Source organism: Gymnoscopelus microlampas (genome assembly GCF_963454915.1).
Source record: "Gymnoscopelus microlampas genome assembly, chromosome: 19".
In the NCBI taxonomy this organism is placed as follows: Eukaryota; Metazoa; Chordata; class Actinopteri; order Myctophiformes; family Myctophidae; genus Gymnoscopelus; species Gymnoscopelus microlampas.
This window is the reverse complement of record NC_139956.1, coordinates 30441356-30466545: the sequence shown is the minus strand read 5'-3', so window position 1 is coordinate 30466545 and position 25190 is coordinate 30441356. Positions and strand designations below refer to the sequence as shown.

The following is a 25190-nucleotide window of genomic DNA, read 5'->3' as shown; positions in this document are numbered from 1 at the left end:
TTTTTCAATGTGTTACATAAAAAATACCATGACTTATTTTTTGTACTTTATTTCTGTTTAATAATGTTTTCTTATCATTAAAAGGTTTGGAATCACTGCTCCATACTGTACTGTAGCTTTGTAGTTCTGCAGATAGCAACACATACGGTAATTGGCATCCCAGCTTCATGCGTCTAGTCAAGTCACGATTGATGAAATATGATGTGTTGGGTGCTAAAAAACACTTATTATGGCAGGGAAACATTGCTAATTATCCCGAAAATGTCTGCCGTTTGTTTACTGGGCATGAGTGGCTGTGGCAATATTAATTTTCTTGCCCTCCATACAGCCACCCCCCTCAAACACTTTTCTGAGCTGCGTCTACTCAGATCGAGGGTGAAATGTGTTTAGTGTGTGGCCCTCGTTACTTGTCTAATTTCCCTCATTACTTTGTACTCGGGAAATTAGTTTCTGTTGTTCAGGGCTAGTTATTGCGGTTGCTCAGATGACACCGGGGCAGCGTGTTCAGTCGAACGGCTGTCCAGCCGCATTAATTCATGTCTCTGTTGGTTTTTGTGTTTTGCGGGGACCGCTAATATCTGTTTGCTGTTGTTAATACGATTTAATACTGTAAGACAAGATGAAAAGAGATTTGCTCTTTATTTGCTTCCAAGCCTGCCTCCCAGCCATTCCCTGGCACAAATCCGCTCCTATAACCTGTCGGATTTCATTTCGGAGGGAGGCATGCTATGTAGTCGTTAGCACTTCAAGGCGCTCAGATTAGAATGCACGGGCGACAAATCCTCCTCACATGGGAGGGATGTGTAGAATTGTGTTTTTCTTTGTTGAAAGCAAAATAATTCCCCTCCGCCACCCTCTGTGGAATATTCACTGTCCTGACATTTAACAATTAGTCCCTATAAATGGCTCTAGAACAGCCGCAGCCCAGCCCTGCTGTGTCGTGTGGCGTTCCAAACGCACTCAAGTGGTTCCGAAACAGCCCAGAGCTAAATCACTTTGCCACTGTTCCTCTCTTATGAAAATACAATGTCTTTTGTATTTATAGACATTGTGTTTAGCTTGAAAGGTCCCTCCAGGCAACGAGTAGAGGAAATTGCATGTGAGAGCGATGGTTGGGAGGTTTAGACGGCTGCCCTGGGGTTGCTGGGCAAAGTCAACACAATGTGCAAGGAGAAAGGCATTAGGGGGCAAACTTAACATACGTGGTGTTGACTTAAGGTTAATCGAATTAAGAAACCAGTCTTGCCTATAGTCCGTCCACACACACACACACACACACACACACACACACACACACACACACACACACACACACACACACACACACACACACACACACACACACTGTGCCAGCCTATTGCCAGGGCTTTGTAAACTAGGCCCCAGCATTTCTCGCTCACTTGATGCCTTATTTTCTGCTTAGTGCTTGCCATAGCTCGCTTGACAAGCAAGACAACAAACGGTTGGTTATGTAACGGCCAGAGCCTGCTCTATGTGCCAACCTGTAGACAACGCAGGAGGGAGGGAAGCAGAGGAGAGACAGACAGACAGACACACACATAGGGGGAGAGAGTTGGTTAAAGAGTCAAGAAGGGATAAGATGGAGAGGGAGAAATAAAACAGGGTTAAAGAGGAAGGTAGAAAAAGACAGTGAGACGCTGCAAGAAGGGGGAGGGGGTTAAGCAATGGAAGAATGGAGAGAGATGTTCTCCTTTACTGGAGAGAGACAGAGGGAGAGAGAGAAAGAGAGAGAGAGAGAGACCCTCTGGCTAAATGTTGTGGTGGTTACAGACATGACGCGGTAAATCTCCCTCCCTGTTCTCCTTTCTCCTCCATGTTTGGGCTTTGTCTCGTCACATTATTGGTTCAGCTTGATTTGCTTCCCATTGTCAGGGCTCTCAGCGAAGTACACAACAGACATTTATTCAGCAGCTTGTGCGCCCCGCCCCGCTCTGCCCGTCCCGCTCTCCCTAAATGCCGAAATATAATCCCCTGACAGGCGCATGCAGTGAGCGTGAAAAAAACACCCTAAATCCACATTGTGAGATTTTTGGTTTCCCGAATGAATGGAAAGTAATCATGCAGTACATTTGACCCGTGACAGTGCCGTAGTCTCTGGAACAAAGAAAGGTGTTGAAACAGGGTATACTTCTATGAATTGAATACCATTTCTACGCTCAAAGGCGAGCGCTTTCCAATCCGTACACAAGGTGGTGATACGTCTCCAGACGTACAATATCACTGACGTGGGTGGAGTAGCAGAGAATGTGCATTTAATGTTTTTTTGTCATGTTTATTTCGAACATATTAATGCAAACAGAAAAAAAAATTGCACGTTCATCGAAATCACAAAGAAAAACATGGAACATCAAATTGATTATATCAAAAAAGAAACAAGAAAGGGGTGAGATAAGTAGAACTTCAGCACCTGAGAATGTGCATCAGTGTAACTTACTCAATACCAGCAAGCAGCTTTCATGTTCCATGCAGACTTACCTATGTGCCAGCTAGTCATACATGCACATATATTATGTACACACAGCGAAAGCACATGGGCCTCATGCATACCAGCCCTCTCTCACACACACACACACACACACACACACACACACACACACACACACACACACACACACACACACACACACACACACACACACACACACACACACACACACACACACACACGTCCTTTCATCTCCCCTCCGTGAGCCACTCCCTTTGATGTGTGATGCCCTAGAGTCTGAAGGAATGGAGTCCCAGGGAATGGAGGGAGACGTCTTCTATCGATCCCACTCACCTTGCTGCCCCCCCCCCGCCCTCCCCCCCTCGGTATCTCCTTCAATCGCTCACCCGCTTTATCTGTCGCCTGCACTCCCCTCCCGCTCGTCTGTCCATCCGTTTGTCCGTTCCGTCTTTCCACCCCCCCCTCTGTTATCTATCCATAACTTCTTCCTCCTCTCACCGTGTCCAAATTGAAGGTCATTTGCCGTCAGCCACAGCAAGCAAGCATTCCTCCTCCCTTCAACCCCCCCGGCCGTTGGCCGACGAGACGAGTAAAAAATAAATAAAATAAACTGCACTATAACAAGTCGTTTGAGCACTCAACCGCACTCATTTCATTAAATGGCCATTTAGAATGGGGCATCCACCTCCGGTCGAGTGTGTTGCCGCTGCCAGAGTCCATTTCATGCTAAGCGCTAATCCGCTCAAGTGGAAGTTGATGTTTGTGTGGAGAAACTGCATGTGCCTAGGTGTTGGCTCACTCGATTTCTGAGAAGTGGCCTTTTATACGGAAAGGCCATTACAGCTGTAACAAGATGGAGGGAGAAATCCAATAGAGGGCTAACCTGATTCGGAGGAGGGCAGGGCTCGAGGCTGCTCTGGCCGACGAGGGAATCCACAACCCAAACCCCCCACCCCGACACCCCACCCCCAACCCTTTCCATTTAATCATGTGTTGCGCGTTTCATCTGTGTCCACCTAGGACACAAATGAAGGGATGGATGCGGTGCGGCTGACGCGTGAACTTTACGCCTCTGTAATTGTGCGACACAGGCCAGCATTTTATAAGGTCAACACAGCGGGAGATGGAGTGGCTAACCACGCCGTTAGCTCATCGCTTTTCCTTTGGTTGAGTACACAGTTACGTAATTAAGAGGACGTTGACACTAATCGGGTCCGCGGCGATGTGCATTATTGAGACAGACACGCAATCCCGTGCATTCATACATGTACACACGGCAACAACAAAACAGTCTGACCTTTACAGATTATTATGGCTTAATAACCCGACATGGGGCGGAGCTATGTTATCCTCCACGTGACGCTGCGTGATTTCTCTATTCAATCAGCCACAGGTGAGGCATCCCAACTGTGCATTTCTGTTCTCTCCCTGCCGACTGTCTGTTTCACGTACATGTTCCCCCTTTTTGTCTCTCTGCCACTCTCTCTATTTGTGCCTCTGTGCTCTGCCCTATGTTCGAGACGATCAGCCGCGAGGCCCCGCTGATGTTGATCTACTTTCCCTGTTTTTCTCGCTTTGTTTGGCCGTCGGGGAGGGGGGCGTGCGTGCAGGTTCGGCCGCCTGCGTGTGAAGTCTACCTTGTGAATTGGGTGAATAATGAAACAGAGATATTCCTCAGGGCAGCTGAAATATACACAAGCCTATGTGTCTGCCCGCACCACTTGATTGGCATGTTATTAGGAGAACTACAGTGGAACGTTGCCATCGGTGCGCGGCTTTGTATTGTTTGTGTGTGTGTGTGTGTGTGTGTGTGTGTGTGTGTGTGTGTGTGTGTGTGTGTGTGTGTGTGTGTGTGTGTGTGTGTGTGTGTGTGTGTGTGTGTGTGTGTGTGTGTGTGTGTGTGTGTGTGTGTGTGTGTGTGTGTGTGTGTGTGCGTGCGTGTGCGGTGTGCGTGTACACTCGTGACAGAAAGAGAGGAAGAGAGTAGACACACTGCATTATCTGCATATCTGAAAACAGGTTTTCCCTGCACCACCCGCCGAGGATACACGTGCACACACGTGCTCCTGCGCGTTGACAGACAGACACATCTCTGATGTGAATCTGAGATGTGGATCGGGGGCCCGGGTGGTCTCGGGACGTCTGGGATGCTAGACACAGGATTGGGGGGGTTTGGGCTAATTGATGAGCTCTCCAGATGATGTATGTAAGCAGGACCCCTTCTGTGAGACGCTTCCTCTTATCAGTGTGTCAAACTGTCTTTCAACAGTGTGACGCTCCCCCCCAACATCTACAGACATCTGTCTGGTTCACATTGGTATAGACAACTATTAATTCACATTACATGGTGATGGTCAAAGGAGAAAGGGACCTCAGACATACATAAGGCATTATATGGAGCACAGTTATCACCAAGATTCAAAATATTTATTGTTTATAAGAGTCAAATTCTCTGATTTTACTCGCCTAATTATAAAATCTTTATAACAGATGCGTTGGTGGAGTAGACACCTACACAGAGCAGAGAATAAAACACACGCACATGCACGCACGCGCACACACACACACACACACACACACACACACACACACACACACACACACACACACACACACACACACACACACACACACACGCACACACGCACACACCTCTCTCCTCCAGCTGCCGTGTGTACAAAGCAGAGTAGTCCTGCCTGTAGCCCAGAAACCCAGCATCTCCCTTGGCTAGAAAGGATTCTCCTTTGGAAGAGTGGTACTGTGTAGATATTGGTTTCGTATAGAGAAAGTGTTGGGTTTTTTTCTCAAGATGTGTTAACAAAAACTGCATGACACGACGCATGTCGTCCATAAATAGATGTGCAGATGTCGTATTCAAAGCGTCAACGTTCCGCGCAACCCAACCACCCCACCTCTCCTCGCCCCTCTCCACCTTCTCTCTCTCTCTCTCTCTCTCTCTCTCTCTCTCTCTCTCTCTCTCTGCAAATAGCAATCTTGTGAAAGAGATAGATACAGCGGCATATTACCCAGTCCCATCAGAAAAGAGAGCGCTGGCTATTTCCACGCTAGATGCAGCCAATCTCAGGGCTGCTATTGCTATATTTTCTTATACAGAGAGCTACAGGCAAATAGCTATCCGAGGCAAGGAAGAGCGACACGACAAGGTTGTTAGACAGCGGGTGGGGGTGGGGGTGTGTGTGTGTGTGTGTGTGTGTGTGTGTGTGTGTGTGTGTGTTATGGCATCTGGCAGTACAGAATGACAGTATTTTGAGTCGCAAGCAACACTGGTTTTATTGAAGGTGTGGGGGCCAGGGTCATCAGATCAATATGTCCGTACACGACAAATGTGTACGTGGCAAAGACTTGGCCTTGTACGTGGCAAATTTTAAATTTTCTTTTTTACACACCATTATAATGTTCAGTCGACTAGTACTAGTGGTTCTCAAATGTTTTATTTGCAAGGACCCCCCTTAACTCTGAGAGTGTACAAATGGAACCAAATGGACCCGTAGGGGTCCATTTGTACACTCTCAGAGTTACAGACATATTATGGTCAATGAGGGCTAGCTATGTGTTTCTGGTAATATTATTGTCCACTCATTTTGTATGTCTGTGGCAAAAATGTAATTTTGACAAAAATGTCCACCACAAGCCAGCATGGTGATTACCCCAGGGTTTAGGGATCGCAACACCTGGGGAAAAGCAGGGGTGCAGCAAACGTGGGCAGAAATGGAATGTCAACTTGTGAGTCAGTTCGTCCGCATTCCAAATCCGTGGTCAAGCCTCCTGCTGCGGCAGTCCAATCCCTGCAGCGTTCACTTTTGTCTTTGAACGTTGTCCAGACGGGGGTCAGTACCGAAGGGGAGACATGATCAAAGCAGGTAAATCCACAGATCACAGTCAGTAATTCCAATTCCATTTCCGACAATCCTCAGTGTTCTGGGTCTTCTCTCTTCTTACACCATTACCTCCTTTTGTAGGTTTGTTTTCCTATCACTTTTTTTGTGATTTTTTTTTGTATTTTGTTTTTGTCTGACCACTACTGGTTGACAAGTGGTACTACCTGAATGTCCATAAACAACAACAACATAGGCTCGCCCACTGACAAATGAATATTGAGGCTCTCGATATAATATTTTACTTAGAAAGTGCAAAAAGTGGCGTGGTGAAAATGAAGTGACAGAGAGAGGCCGTTTCAGTCCTTTCCCCCCCCTCTTCACCGGATCTCTACGCCATTGTGAACTTGTAGATCAGCTATTTTTTGCGAAACGTTGGCCCCGAATAGGGACGATACCACTACCATAGGGTTCACGAGTTTACAACCACCTTCCTTCTCTGTTCAGTGAGCATGATGGCCTCAAATAGGTCAACTTAATTGCTAATACTGCTCAGCAGTGTTCTCTCCAGGTATGTCACAGCAGGGCAGGGAGATACGGGCCCTCCCACACTGTACCTAGCTGTCTTCTTTGTGGCCGCGGGCCCTGTCCAGTCGGCTGAATGCCAGGGTATATTGTGTGTGTGTGTGTGTGTGTGTGTGTGTGTGTGTGTATGTGTGGGTGGGAGGGCGAAAGAGAGAGCATAACGTATGAGTCAGAGGGTGTGTGCGTGCGTTCCACCTGAGTTCCCGTCAAGGTGTTTGTGTGCAACTCTGCCGCTTCAAAGAACCTTTGAAGAAACTTTTGGTACAGTAAATGTCTCATCTCTCTCCCTCCCCACCACCACCAACCACCTGCATCTGAATCTGAAGCATATGGAGCAGCCAACGGGGAAAAAAAGACATTCTGTGTGCGCTCGTTTAAAAGGAATCAATAGCGCTGTCTCTCTCCTTAACAACTTCAAAGAAGAGGCCTGTGCTGATGCAATAATAGGCCCACATGAAGGCTGCAGGAGCCGTCTGTATGTTATTGAGTTATTGAACGAAAGGAGGTCCGCGAGTTTCGAAATGACCAGCGTGTGAGTGTGTGTGTGCGTGCGCGCGTGCATGCGCATGTGCGTGCATGTATGCTTGTGTCATGTAATTCTTGCCTCCAAATATTGGCCTTTTTTCTCTCCGTTTCTTTGCGCTTTTCAGTTCCTAGCCTATTTTCCGCCGGCTTTTCATGTTGCGAATCCCCAGGAGCCCTCTGTGGCAGGCGCTTTGACAAACATTGTTTGCGGGCCGCATGAAGAATTGTGGCGTCCGCGCCTCGGCGATGTGACCTGTTTATCCCTGCAGTGAGTGGACGCCAGTGGCCTAGAATCCACCGGCCCGAATCAATGGCTGCTCACAAAGAAGCCATCCCAAAATGATTAACTCAATCCCAAACAGGCACTTCTCCCTTTGCCCTGCATACAGAAGAGCGAGAGAGCGAAAGCGAGAAAGATGAAGAATACAAAATCAATAGGTTTTTCATTACCATTGTGAGTCACCAGTCGTCTCTGATTATTCTTTTCTCCTGGATCTGTGCACATAGCAAAATAGCATTTATTTTCCCTCTCCCTCTTACCAAATTACCAAAGCAAGCCTCCGTGAATGGAAATAATAATTACAGGGCGTCCCACCATGTCTTTGATGTATCGCTTGATGCTCCGTCCGCCGCCCCGCCGCCCAGAGCTCCAGGTGGGATTGATTGTCCGGATCGATGGCGCCCGAGCTAATTGGACAAAAGTAATAAATATTAGTGACTTTTTCTCCAGTGACGTGAAGCAAATGGGTGCAACGGAGCATTTGCATCACTGTTATTATTCCACTGGAAGTGGCGTGAGCAGATTGCTTGATTAGAGCGCTCCAGAGTGAAGGTCAGAGAAATCCATACTCCACCGGCTGTTTTGTCTGTCAACGAGTCCAGAGACTGTGGTAATTTACCCTTAACGTGCACATTTTCAACAAGTGAAGAGAGAGAATCAGTTTTGTTCAGGGTCTGTTGGTCTCTGGAGAACACACACACACACACACACACACACACACACCCCCACACATTCCACATTTAATCTCCTTGATGCAGTTTCATTCCCTCGTTTCTCTCTCCTTCACCTCCACCCCTTCCCTTATCCTATCTAATGGTGCGTTCATGCCAAGGGGGAACTGGGACGTTTCCAACATCAGAATAGGTGAAATCCTCATGAACGGCCCTCCAGCTTGAAATTCCTGGCCTGAAAATTTCTCCAAGGGTGTTTTGGGTGGCGCAGGAGTAAAGTACCGCAGTAGAGATGGGCTTCATTTCTTTACGGTGCATCCGGTTTGGCCGAGCGTCTACAGGAACACAATTTCCTGTGTTTGGGAGAGAGAAGCTATACGGAAGGGTGCACCTAAGTGCACCTGTGTTAATTTTGTCGACTAAAACTATGACACAAATGTTAATCGACTACCTTTTGTCACTGATGAAAAATAAATAAAAACTAAATAAAGACTATTTGGTGACTAAAACTAAGACATAAGGTCCTTACACACCGGGGCGATTTTTTCGTGCGAATAATGCGTTTTTTTAAAAAACCTTATAAAGTCAATGGCTCCGTACATGGAGCGAAAAAGCGAAAAAGCGAAGCGAAAAAGCGTCTTTTAATTATTCGGAACGAGTCCGAATTTTGCGTATATTCGCTATATTCGCCGGTATGTAAGGACCTTAAATGTGGGGACAATTTCATCAACAAATAAAAACTAGACAAAAATGTTAGGGAGGGACTAGTGGAGAAGAGATCCAGTAGAACTACAAGACAAGTCATTCCATGTTTCTTTGCGTTCGGGTGTTGCGCTCTGAAAATAGCACATCTTAAAGAGGAGAACAGCGTGTTCTGTGCATACACAGATTCTCAAGCACGTGCTGTCACGATCATGACATTTTTGTTGCCGATTAATTGTCATACAAATAATTGTGCTCAATGATTTCCTTGTTTTTGCCATTGAACATTTTTAATGTAATAAATTAAAATTACATAATTTGCAAACAAAAACTGCACAAGGCAGATGGCAGGTGATAGATAACTTAAATATCCAAAGCTTATTACTGAAATATACAAAGAAATAACTGACAATGACCAATAAGCCAAATAAATAATGTACTATGGCCAAAACAGGCCATACACTAATGTTATTTTCTTTTGCCCTGAATGCCCAAAATAGGGCCCCAACCACCATGTTGAAAGTGCTTAAAAGAGTGTGGACAACGACGTAGAAATAATGATGCGAACATGACATTTGTAAACATTTCTGTTAATTCTATTCAGATGTCTTTATGCAGATGGATGGAAGCGATTCTAGAGATTATGCAAAGTAGTTGCGATGATCTCAGATAATTGTGATCAGGTGAATATGTGCAGTGGTGGAAAAAGTACTCACATGTTTTACTTAGGTAAAAGTATCAATATTGCTATGCATTATATATATTTTTTATATAATACATGTTTTATTGCTGTTACAAGTAAAAGTCTGGAATTTAGAATGTATTTGAGTAAACATACTAAAGTATTGGTATCAAAATGCACTTAAAGTACCAACAGTAGAAAGTGCTCATTGTGCAGAATGTCAAATGTTCAAATGTGTAAAAATCTTTTGAACATAGCAGATCTACAAGATCACAAAAGGCATTGTGAGCTTGTAGATCTGCTATTTTCAAATGGCAAAAATGTATAGGGCTGAATTGGTTCATGTATGTTTTGTAATAATAATCAAAATTTACAGCAAGTAACTAGAGTTTTCAAATAATTGTAGTGGAGTAAGTAAAACTATATTTGCCTCTGAGATGTAGTGGAGTCGAAGTAAAAGTACTGAAAATTGGAAGTACTCCAGTAAAGTCAAAAGTAACTCAAAATTGTACTCAAGTACAGTACTTGAGTAAATGTACTTAGTTACTTTACTCCACTGATCATGTGATAATTATTGCAGGCCTATATATAATCTGTACACATACACACTCACACTCATACGCACAGCAGCACACACACAGACATTCAACCCCATGGTACTGTAGGTGGTTCTCACAGCAGGACTAATCAAAGCACTGCAGGCAAACTCACACCTCCGCAGCGGAAGACAAGGCAGAGATGTAGACAAAAAAGGTGGCGGTGGGGGGGTTGTCGAGACAGGAAGTACAAGGAACATGTAGTTAGATATTGTTTTTGGCTGATACCGCTTCAACTTTACACCTTGTCAACCAGCACACAAGTTTTCTCCCGAGAGACAATTGCAAAAAAGTTGTGCGACTTCCTTGTTGCTCGAATCACATGCACAGGAAAACCCCGGGGGACACAAAAAGCATATGGCAGACGCTCTGCAGGAATTCGGGTGTTAATTGACTCAGCTGTGAGTACATCCATTAGAAATGCAGCGATAATAACTCTGTTCTGTTGTATTGTGGCGACGCACGGTAAGCTTGGCACCAAACAATTAAGATTGGGAAACAATAAATACAAAAAGTGATATCCCTCACGTGTCATTAGACCAAATTGTATCACTCGGGTAACAGGTTAGCTGTCAGCTGTCAAACGAACACCTCAAGGTTGTACTTTATTGTTACATCTTGTGTACAGGTACATAAGAGTAAAACTTATTTTGGTTTGGCTTCCTTCAGACATGCAGCAGCATAGATAATAACAACAGAATAATGATAGAAATCATAAAAAGATTTAAAGAAAAGAAAGCGAGTGCAAAAAAAATAGCAAAAAGAGAATAAGATAGAGCATCATCAAATGTACAATGTTTATAAAAAAAACGTGATATTATACCAACATAATCTTTTCACAGTAGCTGCCACCTACTTTGTGTAAACAACTTCACAGTGTATTCTATATACAGCAGATTAGGTATAGGTGCAGTTCAAGCATAATAGTGCAAGAAAAAGACGGACAGGGGGTGTGTGTGTGTGGGGGGGGTGTTGGCAGGTTAGCATTTCCCTTTGACCTACAGTACAGTATTACTGTATGTCAGACACTTCAATGTCTGCAATTACTGAAAACAATCAACCATTTTACAAAATAGGTATATTGTCACAATATGTTGAGTGTGGTCTATTAGTGGCTTGCAGTTTGTGTAGCACGAAGGCTACGGGTTCAGTGCCAAACATAGCCTCGTCTGCTGTCAAAGTTTCTTTGAGCAGACAATGTAATTAAGTTTTTCTAGCTAAGAGCATCAGCTTAAATGCCCAAGACCATTAATTATACCATTGAATAGTTATACTGAATGAGAATCTACTGATAACAATGTCCCTTTGTCCTCATATTGCACTTTCTGCGATCATACATTAATCTGTAATGTCTGTCCCATTGAAGTGCAATGTGGGTTTTATGAATATTTAACAGCTTTTTTTAACCCCTCACAAAATAACAAATTTTACCCACTTCTTTACACTTTTTTTGATTCTTAAAAAAAACATGCATGCATTCATACATACAGTACATACATACAGTACATACAGACAGACAGACAGACAGACAGACAGACAGACAGACAGACAGAGAGTGATAAACTGATTAGTCAGCTTTAATATACTCCCTTGGGGTTATACAGCTGCTGACCAATCAGCATGAGCTAGAGCCATATCTTCCCTAGGGGTTATACGGCAACTGACCAGTTAGCGTGGGCTAGACAGAGCCAGGTTGAGCCCTAGGAGTTATATATTGCTGCAGTTATATATTGCAGAATGATGGCTACATGCATGTGGCAGCACGAAGTGATGTGTCTGTTCACAAATGCGAGTGTGTTTGTGCGTGCGTTCATATGCAGGTAAAGTTCCACCGAATGCTTTACTGGAACCGTAAGCCGCCTCACTATACTGGTTTAGTATGTTTCAAAGCTGAGGAGACACTGGAGTTTATCCAGGTGCTAAGGAAAGAAAACGACCGTCGACGGTTCACAGTATGTCTGTTGACAGTAATGTTAACCACTTAAACCCTAACCTCGTTCCCAGGCGTTTCTCCTCCTCTCATGAGGAGAAAAGCCTGCACTATGGCAGAAAGAGTCTACAGTATATAGGGAGGGAATAAGCTGTTTTTTTTCGACCAATCTTGACCGTTTTTATGCCCTGGGAATGTAAATCGATCGGCACAACATCAATGTAACTTCCCTCGGCAGTACCATACCTGTACTTTGGCTTACTAGGGGTGTCAAACTGGCGGCCCACAAGCAAAATGTGACTCGTGAAGATGATTTAGGAGAGACAAAAAATATTCACTAACATTTATTAGCCTCATTTGCATGAGCTGAGCTTAGACTGGTGTCTCTCTGTACCACTGCAGTACCGCCTACTTAAGAAAGTACTCAATCCATTTCTCCTCTTTGCAGTCTGTGTGTCTGTGTGTGAATAATTGTACTACCACTGAACATGGGCTGTATGGCTATGACGACAAAATGCTCCATGAAAAGTGAGTTTCATGGAAAAAACATTTAGAGAAAGATCAAACGCGTTTCAGAAGTGAAAATCACACTTTTCTTTCTTTTTTTTACCTCCCGTTAGCGCTGGTGGTCTGTTTGTCTAACTGATGAAGAAGAGACTTTTCTGCTTTTGTTTTGTTCATTTTAACCATGAACCCGACATAGTTTAAATGGCTGTTTGCTGAGCTGTAGCCTACTCTTTTTCTTCATAAAGGTGCATTTGTGAATCCTACATTTACAATTTGATTCGTTATTTTTACATTTGCGTTTCAAATGTTCGATTTCAAATGGTTTATTAATGGGAAGGAGTGGGGCTACCAAAACAGCCAAATATCACAGTATTTTATTCTCTCCTCACAACTTTCTATGACTGTAAGTTGATCATAAAATGTATGTTATTTATATCCAGTGTTCTTCATAATAATCTAAATTTGTGAAGTGAAACTGTAACACTTGATGTGTTGAAAAATTGTGATAGCGACACGCGAAATCGTGAAGGCAACGTGCACGGACGTGCGCGTGTGTTCGCACTGTTCATATGCTTAAAATGTTGATATATATACAGGACCCCCCCCCCCCCCCTCTCTCTGTCGTTATGCATTGACATGCATTCAGCATGTCATCATAACCTGACGATATTTTGACTGTGACCCACTCACTTCTAGTGCGTTGCTACAGTACAGTATTTGCCTTCTTTATAGTCTTCTACTTCCCTCCTTTGTCTGTCGGCCATTTTAGAAATCAGCTCCTCCTCATCTCTGTCTCCAGTAGGCAGCACTGCTGCAAACCCGCTGCACTCCATACAAAAAAACACCTACAACTTCCTGCATCCCTACTGCCTTGTATTGCACATCCCCCCCCTCTCTCTCTCTCTCTCTCTCTCTCTCTCTCTTCCTATCCTCTCCTTATTTCCTCCTTCCTCATCTCCTCTGGCGCCCCTGAACCTCTTTATAGCTCTCCTCGCCGTGCTGCGATAATTAGTCAGCGCTAAAATAATACAGCCGCCAGAAAGCAACCAGAGCCAAGGCGGAGGGCTTAGCTCCATTGGGAGTGTGGGGGGAGAGAGAGAGAGAGAGAGAGAGAGAGAGAGAGAGAGAGAGAGATGGTTGGAAGGAGGCAGGGAGGGAGAGAGTGATGGGGGGGTGAGGATGGGGAGCCAAATCATATCTTCCGATTTCAAATGGCTACCAGCCTTTTGTAATCAGCATTGCTCAAAAATAAAAGGCACAGTTCACGTCTCTATTTCAGTGCACACAGTAAAAGCCTCAGTGTTCATTTGACTCAGAGAGAGTGTACAAATGGACCGTTTTTTTTTCACTCTTTCCGAGTTAAATGAACACTGAGCATTTTTCACTGTGTGCATCTTTTCAGCGTGAGTCAGGGTGCGTCTTCCCCGGGAGACGAGTATGTGCTTTGATGGGACCTTGACTCTGCATTCATCACACACACGCACACACACTTCTCCCCCTGTTCTCTGGCGAGGAGCCTTGCTCGTGAAGGGCATTAAAAACAAGCAGCAATATGAAAACCCACGCTTGCTGTGCCACACGCACGCGACAGCACGAACTGTTGTGTCTGTTCGGCGAACGTGAACGATGTCTGTGCGCACGGTCATGCGTGCATTTCCCTATGTGTTACGTCAAGTCGTCTTGGCTTTATTAAGGGCAGACAGAAGCTACGGCGACCGCGGGGAACCGTGAGCGGCTAGCCGCGTCACCCCGTCACCTGTCACTTCTCATTCGACACTGTGCCTGTTGGCCCAGAACTTGGGCTGGGCTCACCTCTCCTTCGAGGCGGACATATTTTTGGGCTTGAATTCGAAAGAACGCTTCACTGGGAGATCTGAGGAACGTTCATATAGGTTACGCTTGCTGGCGAAGTTGTCGGTTTTAAAGATTTCTTTTTGGCATATGATGTTTTTCTTCCACAGATAGGTTGATATAGATATACAGGGAAACAAATGCAGAGAAAGAAGAGATGTAAGAGACGATGCGGCCTCTGCGTTCACAAGGAGCATATGGACTGTGCACAGACTGGCTCAGCAACCAGGCACCCAAAGTTTGTCAGTTTGCCCTAGTTTGTATGCTGCACAGCTGGGGAGGCAGAAACTGCACTTGCTCTGCAGATTATAATTTCCCCTAGCTATTGTCAACTTCAATAGTCTACTAATACTGAACTACAACTGTTGTTCATTATATACAGAGTTTTTCAATCTTGCATCCGCATTTTTACAAGGCCGATTAAGGACACGGTTGGGCCTCATTATAAACGTACAAAAGTCAGCACTGACTTTAACCGGTGGGATTGCCGTTTCTCATTAGCGCTTTTGGAAAACAGCCAATGAATATAACATCACTCTCTAACCCCTTTTTTCTGACTCCATTTTCTCCTTTTTTCTGTTCGACAGCTGGGACAACCTACATCTTCGGCAGAGGCGGAGCCCTCATCACGTACACCTGGCCGCCCAACGACCGGCCGAGCACGCGGGCAGACAGGCTGGCGGTGGGCTTCAGCACGCAGCTGAAGGAGGCCGTTCTGGTCAGGGTGGAGAGCGCCAAGGGACTGGGCGACTACCTGGAGCTGCACATAGTAAGCAAAACCGCTGGGACCGATGGGGGGAGCGGGGGGTTCCATTACGCTTATTCAGGGGTTGTGGTGAACATTTTTGACAAAATTCTATTTTTGCCATGGACATACAATATAGACAAACACATAAAGAGCTAGCCCTAAATGACCATTACAGGTCTGTAACTCTGAGTGTGTACAAATGGAACCAAATGGACCCGTAGGGTCCATTTGGTTCCATTTGTACACGGCCAAGTCTTGCCACGGACACATGTGTCCGTGTACCGACATATTGATGACCCCTGCGCTTGTTTTGAATGGTAAACCAAGGAAGGAAGGAAGAGGACCGGTCGCTTTGGGACCAAGAGAAGGTTGCATATAACGAAGGGCAAGGCAGAAACCTGGGAACAGAAAGGGGTCAGTGAGGCAGAAGAGAGGACTACAGAGCCCAGTGTGAGGAACATGGGGAGTGCTTTTTGTCAAACCAGTCTCTTGAGAGAGAATACAGATCAACCGGTGTACCAGGTCTAGCCACCAGGGGGAAGAACAGAATGGTGGGTGGGGTTGGGTGGGTGGATTTTAGAGGAGTCATACATTTATCATGGTGGAGGCTGGGGACTTGGTGGACTCCCCTTCCAGTATGAGGCCGAGGTTAACGGATTCTGGGCAGTACACATGAGATCACACAAGCCGCCTCGCGTTATGGATGGGGATATTTTCCGGCGAAAATGTATGAAGTCTTCTGGGAGCGTGTGCACGGCTAGGTTTGTGTTGGGGTTTTGGGATGAATATCACAATTGAGCAGGTCCATTCATTCCAAACAATGTTGAGGAAAGAAATCGTTTTATCGATTTGAAAAAGTACTGCAATTTTTAGGCTCTGATTTTTCAATTTTCATGCACAGCTAAAGCATTATTGATTGACAGATATGTTATTTGGTCCGAGTAGAAATTCGTCTTGTACCATGCCATACCTAGATGGAGGAGAAAAAAAGGAACAGAAAAAAATAACCAAACCAAAACATCAATCATTCAGCAACCGCAAGCAACACAGACCGATCTAGTACAGTAGTAACGGCAATTACGCGAAACCGTTGCACATAAGTGTAGGTTTTGGCTGCATCGCAGATGGATGAAAAAGAGGTGTCATTATGTGTAAAATTATGAGTGATGGTCAAAGAGCGCCTCTTCACCTCTTTATATCTCCTGCCAAACGAGTTATTAGCCCCATCTCCGCTGTTATTACTTTCATATGTTAGGCTAAAGGGCCGTCTCCAAACCATCTCTAATGACAGCTTTAAATGGCAATTAAGGGACATCAGGCATTTAAAAAATGCATTAATGCTGCTACTAACCGGCTCGTTGACCCCTTCGCCCCCTCTACCCCCTCCTCCCCCTCCACCCAGTAGCGCATTCAAACTGCGTATTCCTTTTAATGGCAGCTTTTTCTCTTAATTAGCTAGCCAAGGTCATAACCTGATAACTCTGATCCACCCACCACCACGGCGCACGCACGCACGCACGCACGCACGCACGCACGCACGCACGCACGCAAGCACGCACGCACGCACACACGCACGCACACACACGCACGTCAAAGACATTCAGCTGCATGGTGAGACTTGTTTGTTTGTTTGTTTACTCCATTTGTACTCTGCTTTTACTCACCTTTATTGTGTCTTTACTGTCTTTTCTCCGTCTTTACGCTGTCTGGTCAGTCTCTCGCTGACCAAACACAGACAAAAAAACTGTTATATCATTTTCTCCCCCCCTCACTATGTCCCTATCGACCCCATCTTGTAACTGCTTCATTCAGATAAATGGACTTTGATACGCAACCTTCTGTGTGTGTGTGTGTGTGTGTGTGTGTGTGTGTGTGTGTGTGTGTGTGTGTGTGTGTGTGTGTGTGTGTGTGTGTGTGTGTGTGTGTGTGTGTGTGTGTGTGTGTGTGTGTGTGTGTGCGCCGTGTGTGTGTGAGACACATACACACCTCTCCCATCTCCCTCTGACCCCAATTTGTTTGGGCTGCTGGCGCCTTGCAGCAACAGGAACACAGTTGACCTTGGGGTCGCCTCTCATCCGACGCACCCCGGACGGAGAAGGACATAGGGAGAGCTGGCAGTGCAGGAAGGGAAAGAGGAGGAGGGGAGAGAGAGATTAGAGAGGGGCTAGGAGGGAGGGGGAGAGGGAGTTAAGGCTGCACATGGACCAACTATACTGCATGTCAAGGACAATCATGCACCCAATTGCTACCAGGAAGTGATAATTAGTAGTGAAATGATGACAGATTAGCACATTACATAATTGGTGTGGTAAATGATGCTGGCAGTGATGCGTTGTGCCTTTCAGGGCACAGTCGACTAGTTAAACTTTTAAAAGTCAATGTGCTTGTTTGAAATAGCTTATTTAGTTTCGGTCCCCCGAGAAAAGGTTTGAGAACCTATGGAGTTTAGATTCGAAAAAATAGAGTCTCCCACATTGGAAGCCAAACATCTACAACCGAGCCGATTGATTGATTGAATACTTTTAGACAGAAATGTAAACAGCACGAGGTACAGCCAGACATTTAGGCTAAAAAGGATAGGACAAAAAAGTCCAGGGACTTGTTTCCATTGTGGTCAGGGGAAACCCCACTGACCAACACACGCACGCACACACGCACGCACGCACGCACGCACGCACGCACGCACGCACGCACACACACACCTTTTTGTCCTTCCCTCCACTGGTTGACACGATCCCTATGTTACGACCTGGATTTGAACCTGGCGTAAACGTCGGAGGAACAGTTGAACTACATTAAGGTGAACTATTTTAAGGCGCTGTTTAGAGCCTTGGGAAAGTCTTTGTAACTTGCATTTTTGCACATCTAGGTTTCCGCTGTTGTATCTCCACCTGTCACTCACAGCCTCTCCGCCTGTCACTCAATCTTTATCTTAAGTTCTTCTCTCTCCTTCTATAACTTATTTGTCTTTCTTTAGATACTCAGCTCTCTCACACCTTTTCCCTTCCTTCTCTCTCTCTCTCTCTCTCTCTCTCTCTCTCTCTCTCATCACATCAGTGCCTCAGACACACCAGGCCTGCTCCTCCACTCCCATTGCAATTACTTTTCATTTGCCTCCGTTCCTCCCGAGTCACTCCACTAAATGACTCCGCTCAGCATGTCGTGGCTGTTTGGGCCCCGTTAATTATGGCTGCCTCTCTTTGAGGGGGTGAAGAACAGGCAAATTAGACCCGGGAACCCTGGGGCCCTGGCCTGCATATCATCGTGACTGATGGCGGCCTTGTGGACCCCATCAAACCACCAAATAAACTCACATTCAACAACGACGAGAGCCCTGCTGGTCAGGTCACCAATTTGTTATCTATATCCCATGTCTAGAATGTAGTTTTCTGATGAATGCAGTATGTAATCATTTTCGGAAAGTAGAGCTTACATTTCCTTGCTATATGGACCCTCACAAGTGGAATAGTAACTTGAAGGGATGTGTCAGCTTTTTATATTTGGGTTTGATATCGCACTTTCCAAGGTTCTTGTCAAATAGTTGAAAGCTACTTTAAAACTACAGAGAAAATGTCAGAGACAGTATAATAGAGGAGAAAGCTTAGCACTCTATACGTTTAGCGTGTGTGAATGGGAACATTTGAAACCCTTAAGATGGCAGCACAGATACAGTAACATGAGAGGAAGCTGTCAGCAAAACTGGCAAATTAGAAAATGGCACATAGTAAAACTATACCCAACTTTGGCGTGTCTGTTTTTATCTATAGAATAGCTTCATCGTTGCCATGATTTCCTTTGGATTTGGTCAGTCCACCAGATCACAGGATCGGGATGAGAGCATTTTCTCTTTTTTTGATTTACTGCAGTATGATGCATTGATGCATTGGCCAGGTCTCACTTGAAAATGAGGTCTCAAACCTCAATGTGATTTCTCCTGGTTAAATAAAGGTTACATAAAGTCTCTCTCTCTCTCTCTCTCTCTCTCTGTCTCTGTCTCTGTCTCTGTGTCTCTCTCTCTCTCTCTCTCTCTCTCTCTCTCTCTCTCTCCCCCCCCCCCCCCCCCCCTTTCTCTCCAAATGCTGCTACCAGTGAGCACGGCTGATAATAGCGTGCCAACACATTGTGGTAGGGCATTACCTTATCTCTCACACACCACCCAGCACTATGTCCCAGCTGCCCCCTGCCTGCAGTACCCAGTGTGGGAAAAGAACGCACAGATTTTGTGATATACGACCAGGCTGATAGACTAGAAAATATTGATTAAAGAACAAGAAACCAAACCAAACATGCGGAAACCAAGACCTTATTGCCTCTCGCACACGTCCAATGAGTTCATCTCATCATTGTTCCAACACATTTTTTTGTTGTTGTCTTGCAGCATAGAACATTCAGAATATAATGGTTCTGGTCAATTTACAAGTTTAATTATAATAAATGTAGAGACTGTAAAAGGTTAAAGGCTACCCAAAACAGACAACCGTCCAAGTGGATAGCATCAAATCACTTGTTATTTAAGCGTAGAAGCCCTTGGTATCCTAATACAATGTTCCCCAAACAGTGGGTTGGTACCCATGTTTGGGTCGCAGACCAATTTTTATGGGATGTGAGTAAATATCCCCTTTTTTAGTTTCCTACATAATATTTTTTAAATATATTTCAAAAGCTTAAAACAAAAGTTTTTCATAAATAAAATCTAAAAATAAAATCATTTCCACAAATAAATGAAAACAATAGTTTAAGAAGTAGTGAAAATAGCAGATCCACGTTGTGAGCTTGTAGATCTGCTATTTTCACTAGTTAAGGGTCCCAAGCAAACATCTATAATTTCTCTTTTGGGTCTTGAGCTAAAAAGTTTGGGAACCACTCTCCTCATAGATCTAGACTTCCTGGGGTGTTAGTTCCGTGGGAGATAGAAATGACCATTTAAAAGGTCAGGATATCATCACAGTCCATCTTCCTTAGATTTCTCCCCTTCAAGGCCTGGGGTGTGAGATATAGGAAGTAAAGGGTATAGAGGGAGATAATGATGCTGGCCTTTACCACTGGAAGGAGCAGATGTCCTTGCTAGACCTTCAGATTCACCTGTAATAAAATCTTTATTCAGACGTTTTGCTTCTGATCAGATACCAAAATAAACTACATTCAGCATGTTTTCTTTTCACTTTACTAAAGTAAAGTAAAGAAATGTACTTCTAATAATCAGTGTTTCTAAGTTGGACATAATGTCCTAAACCTTTTTATGCAAATGAGTGCCGCCATTATCGAAACATCTATTTTCACTATATATCTCGGCCAATATTGCACTTAACTGAACAAATAAGGCATCTAGACCAATGTTTAGAGTGTCAAGGGTCATAATGAAACTATACAATATTTTAGTAATCCGTTTCTGATCACTTAAAGGACCAATGGAAAGAAAGAATGAATGAAATAGCAGGATAGCAAATGAACAAAAACAGCTCTGATAGTTAGTTGAATCCACAACAGTTTACCTATGCAAGACCTTCACTTACCTTTTAACCGAGACTCGGCCCAAGCCTTTTCAAGTAGGTGTTTTTTGCATCTATTGCCATCCGCATGCAGGCAGGCAGAGCTCACATTTGACAGTCATTACTTCTTGTAACTGCTCTGTGAGACGATGGGCCCTCATCCACACGTCGTTTCTCCCCAAGTACCTCCATGCCATCCCGGCTGACTCGGAGCAATGAATAACGACGGCTCCTGATTACCCAGGCACTGCAACCCGTCATCGGAGAAAGAGAGAGGGGACAGTTATGGTTTCCATCCCGCCCCAAACTCAATATGTGAAAGCTGTTGACTGCGAAACAGGAAGCGAGAGCGATGGGTTTTGTGAGCCCCCCGCATCATCTGCTCTTCTCTCTCATGACTCCTTCATCTCCATCTCACTCGCTCTCCGCTGCCGTTGAGAGAGAGAGAGAGAGAGAGAGAGCGATACTTCAGAAGGCTTTCCCCCTGTTCCGCCGCGCACTACTCCCCTGTAAGGCAGTTAGCTCATCAAGCCCCGGGTTTGCATCAGGGACTGTTTAATCATGGGTGGAAAAATGCGATCCGACACACGGCGACAGCTGGGGAGGATATGAGTGGATGAGGGTTGGGGGGGGGGGTTAGGTAGGTGTGTGTGTGTGTGGGGGGGGGGGGGAGGGGGTTAGACGGGGGGTGGCGGGAGACTTCCCCGGGCCTTGAGGTGGAATATTGCAGGGAGCCTCCAGGTGCAGGTGTCAGTTAGTCGGATGGTAATGTGGAGAAAAGTGTCATAAGGGAAGCCACACATGTATTATCCAGTAGGCATGCACGTACATACAGTACATTACACATATCCATGCATATTATAAGAGTATATACAGTACACGCATGCATACGCACGTGCACACACACGTGCACACACACGCGCACACACACACACACACACACACGCACACGCTGCCTCCGTGCCCTAAGGCTTGAGTTATACTTAGTTGCACATGGGTGTCGCAACTCCGAAAATAGTGGATCTACAAGCCTACAACATGTCGCACCGCAACACATTGTGAACATGTAGATCTGCTATTTTCGGTGTGAACACTGGCATGCAACCAAGCATAAATCAGGCTTAACTGTTGTGTGGCGCATGCATGCACGGGCACAGCAGAGATTCACCGTGCGCGCGCACACACGCAAACACACACACAGACACACACACACACGCACACGCACACGCACACACACACTCAGGCACAAGCTCGCACTCACATTTGCCAAGGACATGCTTCACGCTCACTTTCACACATGCGACACACCTGACTGGCCCTGCTGCACATGGCACGCAGTACCACACATCACCGTTCCTGTGATCTTGTCGTTACCTATACTTATATCTTTCCTCTAATACCCCCCCCCCCCCCCCCCTCCCTCCCTCCATCTCCCGTCCCCTCCCTCTCTCCTCCATCTCCCTTCCCTTAAACAAGTGTCACTTCCTCAAGCCGCTCTCCTTCATCTTGTCTGGGGACGGGAAGCATAAACACGAGAGAGGGGGAGGGGTGGAGTGGCCCACGGGATGGGCCACTCCACCAAACAATCCGGGGGGTGGAGGGGTGAAAGGGATGAAGGAGGGGGGGGGGGGGGGGCTGGGGGCGGCAAGCGTTGCGTTGATGAATGTTGCTGCCTGGCAGAGGGGAGCAGGGGCCGCGCTCGGTAACGAGACGGGGTCCTGGTGGGGTTTGGCAGGGTCTGTTTCCCTGAGCAAGCTGGAGGCCGACAGGCCTATATCGATTAATCCCTCGTCTCTGCGTTGCTAATTAATTCCCCCCATCCTCGCCGTGGAGGAGGAGTGACAGGGGCCAGCGGGGCCGGGATAGCCTCCACCTGGCCCCCCCCCCGCTGTCCTTGGCCCCCCGAGGCTTCACGTTGGATGAAGACCGGCGTCCCCCTCCCTCCCTCCCTCCTGCTTTCCCTAGAGGGCAAATACCTGAGCAGAATACCTCATGCTGTTATCTCTGTATTTAGCCCTGACTTTGTCGTTATCAGATTAGAATGCGTGTGGCTAGAAGGAGCGGTTTGCCATTATAAATCAGGCCTTTTTCAGATCTTGCTGAAGCATTCAAGATAGTTAAAAATGTTTGGAAATAGTATTTTAGTGTGGTTAATTAACACAAACCATTCAATGCAGCTTAACAGTAATAGATTTTAGGCCAAACGGTTGGGCAAACACTCTGTTTGCCCACCATTGACACCGTTGATTTTCCCATTAGATATGGAGCTGCCCATAAACCGTGCCACATCCATACCACAGCACGTCTTGGAGCTCCAGTTTGCTAACTAAGCGACGCGAAGCACTTATCTCTGGCTTGGCTCATATAGGCCAGGACTGCCCGTTGATGCCCCGTGAGTTCTAGGCAAGAGTAAATGGATGGGCTCCCAGGATCAATAAGCTATTAGTGTCCTGGAGAGCTGCTCTGTCCGCCTGGATTCAGCCCTGCCTGGAGTAATCACCAGGGAAGGCAAGAGCACCCAATTTCATTCCTTTCTCCCTTTCTCTAGTCTATCTCACTCTCTCTTTCTCTTGCCCTCCGTTTCTCTCTCTCTTTCTTTATGTCTCCCATCCCTCTTTGTCTGTCCTGCTTTTTCTCCACTCTATCTATTCTGTCCACTGATCCACGTCGAGGGGGAACAACGTCGTCTTGTACACTATATTTGGTCACACTCAAGTTGTCCCAGATTGGTATGGCATGATACATCCATGCCCTGCCTTCTGTGCCTGACGGCTGTAGTCTGACCCATGCATGCCGTCAAACCATGGCCTATATCCTGGCTTGTGTTGCACGGCGTCCGGTGTCTGAACATTATCGTTGGTGCGTCTGTGGTCTAACCTCACTGTCTTTAATCTAGGAGACAGCATGCAGTTGTATAGTAGTAGGATTCAACCTGGGACAAATGAGCCTCGACACCTCGCCGGCCGCACAAATTGGCGTGGAAGTTCTATCAAAGAGAAAATGTGTACCGCCCCCACAGAACGAGGAAAAGGGGGAAAAACTGAAACAGTGATGGGGAATGGGGGGGGGGATAAAAAGAGTTGGAGGGGGGTATTTGAAAAGAACAAGATAACCGAGGAAACGAGCGAAAGAGAAGATTTGTCCAGCTGCACTGCTCAGTCCTTTGTGAGCTGCCCTGGAGAGGGCTGCGGCTTTCCTCTTCAAATGTCATCTCCGCAGAGCCGCCCCCAGTGGCTCCCTCTGCCCCGCCACCCCCGTCTTACTGTACCGAGCGGGGCCAAATGATCCGAAGCCCAACTCCTATAATCCATGTAACTGGTTTGCTGCTGGTTGTCATAATAATCCTGTGTAACTACTGCACTCATTTCTCTTGTATATTTCAACGTACAGGCGTCATTCTGCCATTCTGGATGGCCTCATTAAAACCAATCTTTCAGCACGGCAAACTTAAACCTCTGACAGCCCGCTTGTGAGTTTCCTAAGGTGACCTTGATGGTGAATTCAGTATGACTGTACAATACGAACACTCTCTGTTCTGCCTCTCACCACACACAATACCCCTAACTCCTCTTGGCAGCCGTGCCGCAATTTACCGAGCTAACATCACGGTGAAGCCTGTTAGTATTTCATTGCTCACTCTTTTGGGCTGACCCTCTCTCGCCTTTCTCTTCCATTTGATTCAGTGTTGTGTACCATCGTACATTTATAATTCATCCATGCCCTTTCCGGCATAAAGTAACGTTTGCCTATATCGACCCTCTGTCTCTGCAGCTGTCTCTTAATAAAGTGAACATCTTCGATCGATTTCAGAGCAGACTTGAGTCCGCATACGTCACGTTTCCAGCACTATACCCCAACATTCACCCATCCTCTGCCCCTCTGGCAGCCCCTACAGCCATGCGTTAAATTATTCCCTACGTGCAAACGCTGTCAGTGTTTGTCTTGAAGACTTATGAGTCAGGCCTTGTTCCCTCAGATCTGTGGACTCGTAACCCCACTTTGAACTCCCACTGCTCCGCCCATCTCAAACAGATCATCAGCTCAAGTCTAAACATTATTGTTACAGATGCTTTGTTATGCCCTTATCATCCGCTTTGGTTATTGACTTCCCTGGGGATGATTGTCCGATCTGACACCCAGTCAGCCATAATGAATCAGAGAATACGAGAGAGAGAGAGAGAGAGAGAGGGGCACAATGTCACATTTCCTTGTGCTTGCATGGGTTCACATGTTTGTGAGCACCAAGTGTGCATCGTTGCCAGATTTTGCGAGAGAAATAAGCAACCTGGGAAAACAAGCCCAAAAGAAGCGACCTTGGCCA

The 25190-nt window shown here is 45.9% G+C and overlaps 1 protein-coding gene across 5 annotated transcripts in view; it reads left to right on the top strand.

The window, feature by feature from the left end:
- Positions 1-25190, top strand: part of nrxn2b (neurexin 2b) — an 884672-nt gene that overhangs the window by 738666 nt on the left and 120816 nt on the right. For all 5 annotated transcript variants that reach the window (XM_084043029.1, XM_084043031.1, XM_084043030.1 and 2 more), the window contains one exon: positions 15220-15401. In XM_084043029.1, coding sequence (XP_083899155.1) covers positions 15220-15401 — 182 coding nt within the window. The remainder of the gene's footprint in view (positions 1-15219; positions 15402-25190) is intronic.